Consider the following 7,035-nt stretch of genomic DNA (forward strand, 5'->3'; position numbering starts at 1 on the left):
AGTTCTGGGATTGTGTTTTAGTCTTTCGTTTTGACATGTTTGCTATCGGTTGCAGAAAGTTCAGTTTCCCTCTTCAGTAGCTGCACATCCAAGGCCACTAGTGTTCCTATTTTTCCTGTTGTTCAGGTTTGCCTCTGGGTGACCTCTGAGTAGCTCTACTTAGCTTCGGGTTTTCCGGCAGTTTTTGATTTGTATGTAGTTAACCCCGTTTTCAGACGCAGGTACTTGTTTCAGTTGATGGCCGACCTTCTGGTCCAGCGTCCCCTTGCAGTTCAGTGCACGTGCACGACCTGACTTAGGTTGCACTGGTGCGACAATCCCGCTCCAGTGGACCTATGTCTCCAGGCAGTTTAGGGTACAGGCATAATTCGGACACAAACTGCAGTGTCTACAGTTTGTGAACTGCCTAAATCTATGTCTCCACTCAGTTCAGGACTCATACAGGAATGAGATTCAGCCCAGATGGGTAGCAGTCACAGACTTCCCCAGACTTCACCTCGCTGGAGGTTCTGGGCAAAGGCAAAGCACAGACTCGAATCCACAGGCCCTGCAGCTCCCGGAGTACTTGCTCTCTTGGGGTAGGGTGCATGGGGCTCAGAGAGTCTGCTCGCCTGGCTCAGTGAGCCTGCTCGCCCAGCCCCCAGCTGGAGAAGTCCCCTGGGCCACTCAGTCCAGATCTCCTCTCTGCCGCCACAGCGACTCAGTCTATAATGTCAGCGGGGTCCTTGTTCACCCGTTCGGCCCTCAGGGATTAGATGGGAAGTACCTGGCTCTCTCCACGTGTTTGAGCTGGGAATCGTGGTCGTGTGTGTCCAGCACAGACTCAAACCTACGAGCCCTGCCCCTCCCGGTGAACTCCCTGTCTCGGGGCAAGGCGCCCGGGGCTGGGGGAGCCTGCTTGGCCGGCTCAGAGAGCCTGCTTGCCCCACCTGTCCCCTGGGCCTCCCCAGTTACTCTTATATTACTCCTCCTTAAGTCATCTAGGGGCTGTTGCATCCGTTTTTCATGTTCCCTCATTGTTTTTAAGGTATCCTTCATTAATTGATCATAAATCACAGCCCTATCCTCCATGTCGCATACTTTGTCTTTGTGTTGGTCACTTCTGCTACCCATACTTTCACTCATGTTTTTAATCTCCTAGATTTCTATGTGGAACTTTCTTGTGAACTCCCACTCTTTTCTATATTGGGTCCTCATGTTTTGCATCTCTTTCTTTTGTTCCACTAGCTGTTTATTAATGTCTTCTCTAGAATTGCTGATCATTTGTTCCATTATGGCCATTATGTGATTAACTATGTCCTCTTTAAATTTTCTGAGCACCTTGTAGAACTGTTTCACCTCCTATGGTATCCTTTCAGACCTATCTGCTGTGTAGTTTATCATTTTATTCCTCTTGGTGTAACAGCGAGCAGAAACACTGAGATGATATCTGGGATTTGGAGGCAGATTTATTTATGTTGACATGCACTGATCAGGATCACTTTCTAAATATCAGGCCACAAACTTTAGTGGTCTAAGCCTTTTATATGATGCAGAAGCAGGAGGTACAAAGGACATACAAAGGTGAGACAGAACAGCTTGGCAGCTTTTCTGATTAGCTAGTGGGGTGAGATCATTGGTTATCAGGGTAGATTAATGCTTATCAGCTTATGAAGCTTGGTACAGTGGTACAACCAGGGATCCTGTATGTTCTGTTACACTGTTGTGGTTACAGGGGTCAAGAAAGAAATTATAAAGCTATGAAGCAGTTACAGAGCTAGGCAGTTTTAAAAGAACAAAGTTTTTAAAAGAACAATTTCTTTTGTACACTTTTTCCCTTTCATCAATGCCCTTGTACTGGTTTTGGGAGAGTTGGGAGTTTTTAGACGGATTTTGTTGCCTTGCCTGCCTTTCAATGTTTCTCTTTTTTTTATGCTGTGATTGCCAATCATTTGGACCAATGCCCCATTCTTTGGGAGTGGGTCACAGTATTTTTTATGACCCTCTCCCTGGCAGCTCAGGTATCAGCATGGAGAGAAAACCAGTTGACTATGTCACCTTGTCTATGGTAGTAAATTCTGCAGTAACAATGGTGTCAAATGTCACCTGGATATCGCCAAATCCCATGCACAGCCCATGCCCAAAACAAAGAAGACTCTCTGATTTTAGTGAAGATAATTAGGCCAGAGCACTGATTTCTGCTGGATATTGGCAACAATGCCAGAGCTCAAACATAGCACCAGATAAATATCTTCTTCAGGACCCTCTCTCACAATTACTCCCACTGGACTCTCACAGCAGATAACATGCCCCATGATCATTCTAGTCTGAGTCCAGAGATCCCAGGAGATCCCTATTTAGTTCTCACACTCTCAAAGCCTATCTCCCAAGGCTGTCTTTTACCCAGTCTCTTTGGAAGAGATCATTTCAGTCCTGAATCAAGACTGTCCCCATGAATGTTGGTCTTTTCTTCAATCTGATTAGCCTGTTGGTTGTCAATCCTGTTGCCCTGTGGTGGAGAATCCAGCGACTGTCAATTCCCACGTCCACTAGGCTCAGACACAGTTCTCAGGGAGGGCAATAGCATTGGCTTGAGGCTGTTATATTTTAATAACTCCTTGCTTCAGAAGTTGCTTCTACTTTTCTATTTCTGCCACCCCATTTACATGCATGTTATTATGAACATGTGACTTTTCTCTTGAATGAAAATTTACTATCCAATAATTTGTGCCAAAATTTATGATTTTTTCTTGTATAAATGTATCTATTAATTTTGCTTGAACTGATAAAATCAGTTTTTCTCTGAAAAGCTTTTTAATTTTTACTTTTAATTATAAATCCCAAAGTTATAATTGTTTATATTTATGGCATATTGGAATTGCACACAGGAGAATATGTAATGAATGAGAAATAACAAAGTACCCATAAAGAGAGAAGCAGTGGTGAAGGAAAGTGAGTGCTCAAGTCTTCTAATCTGGCTTGGAAAATGTCTTTTGGTGTTTAGGATCTTCAGAAAACCCCAGTCTCCTTGCAATACTGGTGGCACATTTTTTCTTAGTAATCATCTTTCCTGAAGGGTTATAATTTCACAGGGTAGGTTTATCAAGCCTTTCAATAGAAATGTTTTGGGTTGTGGAATTTAAGTGAAACACTAGGTGCTTCTACTAACCAGAGGCATTAACACCAGAGGCATTAACATTTATTGTACATTTCTACAAATTATTTTTGCCTCTTCTCTCAGAAATGTTGTAACACAGAAAAGATGTTGCCTTTTCCTTGGTTCCAGCATGAAACCACAGTGGAGCTGCGTGTTTAGGAAACATTTGCAGGATAGTTGCTTAAGGTTCTAAGAATGTGCAGGTTGCTTTAGCAGCATCACAAAAAGAACCAAAGTGAAGTAATATTTTGCCTGTCTTTATCCCTCCTCCCTGCCTTCTCTCCCCCACTCTTTCCCTGCTAAAAACAAAAATCTCAGACCTTAAAACAACATGATTTGCTCTATCATCTTCTTTATTCTTTAATAGTAAGTATTAATGTAATCTTTATGCTATTAAATGTATTGATAGTTGAATCTAAACCTGTTGTGGAAATCTAGAAACACTGACTAGTCTGTGACTGTGTATAGGTATGTATAAGTTCGTTGATTATTTTAAATTCATTCCATTGGACATGATGCTTTCTGGTTATACTTGTTAATATACTTGTTATAATTTTCATATACACTTATGTGTTATCATAAATCAAGCAAGGTAATAGAGAAATTGGTTTCTAGTTTTTAGCTGTTAGATCTATAAAATTAAAAACAGGTGTACATAATGGAAGACTACATGGCTATAAAGAGGAAGACATTTGTAGGAAAATAGATACACTTGGAAAATACGATGTTAGGTGAAATAAATCATTCACATGAGCTTAAATACCAGGTGATATCTCTCATTTGAGTAAGGTAAAGTACAAATAAAGAGCAAAGTAAAATTATTAAAAGGAAACAAGGAAGGGGCTGGGGATTTAGCTCAGCAGCAAAAAGCGCCTGCCTGGCAAGCGCAAGGTCGTGAGTTCGGTTCCCGGTACCGGAGAAAAAACAAAAAAAAAAAAAAAAAAAAAAGGAAGCAAGGAGATAGGTCTTTTGCAAATTGGAAAGGGTCCTGGAGAATGAGGGCAAGAGGAAGGCAGAAGAGAAAGGGAAAGTAAAAAGATTTAAGAGATGTTACTTGCATATATCAAATGCCCACAGTGAAGGTGAACATATATGTCATTACCATGAGCTAAAAATAATAATAACAATAATAATAAAAACAAGAATGATGATGGAGAAGGGAATTTAGAGCAGGAGAGGAGAAAGTGGGTACAAAGATGATGGGGGTTTTAAAAAAGAATCAGTCTGTGTTATGTACATGCATGTACTTCCTAAAATGAATATAAACTTCATGTGTTGCAAACGTGTGCTAATACAATAATATTTAAAAATTTGAAAACAAATTTTGCTTAATTTCATTATTGTAGTGGTTATTTTTATTAAAATATCATTATAATGAACTGTCATTATTTTTCTTGAATTAGATCACTTTTAGACCCAGGTTTCCTGGTGTATTCATACAAGTCAGGAACACTGCATATAGAGTCTTCCGTTCTGAAGGTAAGTTTGGTTTCTTTTCTGTATATTCACATGCTTAATGTAGTTTGGGCACCATGGTTGGAAAAAAGAAGGCTTTTCTTCTCCACAGAGTTTTTGGGAAAACATCACAAATCCAAGAATAATGTGCTAAATACCAAAAGCACCTTCAGTAGAAAACCCTGTTTTGAAATCTAGCACACAAGAATCACCTATCCAAAGAAGACATTTACTGGGAGTTTTAGGGGATTAAAAAAGTGAGTTTTCATCCTTTACATAAGGTGTTTTTCTGATTACACATGTTTAATTTGGAGGATATCTGATTTATCAACATTTCTGTTAATGGTGGTATTGTTGGTATCAAACCTGAGAATTCTATATAGTCCAATTTGCTGAAGACTTTCTGTTTTTCTGCTAAATATTTTATAGTTTTCCTTTTTCTGTTTAATACTGTGTTTTGTTTGACCTAATTTTATATAAAGTGTGAGGCTTGGATACAGGTTCATTCTCTTGACTGTGGATCTATAAGTGTTCCAGCAACATTTATAGAAAAGGTTTTCTTTCTGCACTGAACTGTTCTTGTACCTTTGTTAAAAAATCACTGGAGCATATTTGAGTGGATATTTTCACTGTTTAATGCTTTTCTGTGTTTATTTATTTTTTTTTATTTTTTTTTTATAATCCAAATGCATTTACTTTATTATAATCCAAGTTCATTCACATTATAGATGACATTAAAATCTAGAGAGATGAAATGATATTAAGATCAATCATCTAAAACCTTTAGTTGAGTATAAAATATGTATTTCCTTGAATTTTAAGTCTTTAGAAACTGAAAATCAAATATGATTTTTAAATTGGATTTTTTTTTAAGCTTTGTGTCTTCCATGCTTAATCTAGTCCTTGTCATACAATAATCACTCAAACATAACTATGAATAAACGATACTGGTGCCCAGAAGTTTTATGTACAAAGTATTGTCTACAAAGATTGTAAATTATATTTGCTCAAATAAGAGGAACAGTTTATGAAACAAAACAATTTCTTACTTACATACCCTAAGTAGTAGTACCTAAACCTAATTAATGAGCAACAATCAAGGTTGTTTCTGAGAACTCAATACTAATGGTAGTATTCAAAAAATGAAAGTTTTTTGGAAAAAGGCCAAAAGTTCATCACTACTTTAGAATTACCAATTCCTTTATAAACCTAATAGTATGCATGGTAATACATTTCCAAAGAAAAGTAACTGCTTCATTTCCTGGGAGGGAGGTAAAATTCACAAACCTTTAAACACAATTGTTGTCTTTAATGTCGTAACACTCTCTTTCATTAGATACTAACTTCCATAAAATATAAAAAGTACGCTCTGGCCCATCTTAACATAACCAAATTGGTTACATGACATAACTGGCTAACACAGACATAGGTGCAATCACTTAGTCCAATATTTATACAAAGTTTGCTGGGCATCAGTATTGCTTTATATACTGTTTTGAGGCTGAGGATACAGCACAATATGGCCTCTGCTCTCACAAGTTTCCCTCAGGTACTAAACAAAGAAATAATGTGATAACAGGAACAATAAACACTACAAATAAATAACAAAGTGATAGAGATTTTTGACAGTCGTGTACTTTAGGAAGCATGGTGTAGCTGGGTGTGGTGGCACATGTCTGTAATCCCAGTACTGGGGAGGCTGAGGCAGGAAGATCTCTGTGAGTTCGAGGCCAACCTGGGCTATAAGGTGAGTTCAAGACCAGGCTGAACTGCATACGGCTTCTCTGAAACATGACAACAGAGTCCTAAATGATGAAATGGAGCATCCCATCTGGGGAACTGAGAAAAGACACAGAGAACAGTAACTGAAACATCTTGAGAGGGAAAAAAAGAGTAGTATTTTTAGATAATAGAGAACAACTCTTGGACATAACTGTAATTAGCTGATTATCAAAATCAGGAAATAAACACCAACACAATATTACCATCTAATCCACAAACTACATTCAAATTTCTGATTGTCCCAAAAATGTCCCTTTCAGGTCCAGAATAAAATCCATAGTCGCTACTTTCCGTTATCACATCTCTTTAGTCTCCTTCAATCTGGAAGAGTTCTCTAGTCGTTCCTTGTCGCCCATGATCTTAATATTTCTGAAGAGTACAGGCCAGTTACCTTGTAGAATGTCCCCCAACCTGTGGTTTGTCTGATTCTCCTCACAACTTATAATTTTTTGGTGGGAATGCCACAAAAACATTACTTCTCCAGTGCATATTAGAATGCACAAGATGTTGTTTTATTCCACTTGTGGCAATGTTAATTTTATTACCTGGTTGTGGTAGACTGACAACTGGTGGTCAACTTATAACCCCCAGCTGAACTGAGTAAGCGTGGCACTGGGAGTGGGAGGCCCACCTGGGGACTGTTGCCAGCAGCATAAGAGGCA

At 38.7% G+C, this 7,035-nt stretch overlaps 1 protein-coding gene across 2 annotated transcripts in view; it reads left to right on the plus strand.

Annotated features, from left to right (window-relative positions):
• The window catches only part of LOC102021800 (disintegrin and metalloproteinase domain-containing protein 18-like), a gene marked incomplete at its 3' end in the record, with an annotated part of 82,947 nt that overhangs the window by 20,278 nt on the left and 55,634 nt on the right, over nucleotides 1–7,035 (plus strand). The window contains 2 exon segments of one of the 2 annotated variants that reach the window (XM_013507716.1): nucleotides 4,540–4,615; nucleotides 4,704–4,848. Coding sequence is in view for 1 of the 2 variants with exons in the window: in XM_005410550.2 (XP_005410607.2) it covers nucleotides 4,540–4,615 (76 nt within the window). 2 annotated transcript variants of the gene reach the window in all.

The sequence above is a fragment of the Chinchilla lanigera genome, unplaced genomic scaffold (genome assembly GCF_000276665.1).
Source record: "Chinchilla lanigera isolate Chin_1 unplaced genomic scaffold, ChiLan1.0 scaffold00135, whole genome shotgun sequence".
Lineage (NCBI taxonomy): Eukaryota > Metazoa > Chordata > Mammalia > Rodentia > Chinchillidae > Chinchilla > Chinchilla lanigera.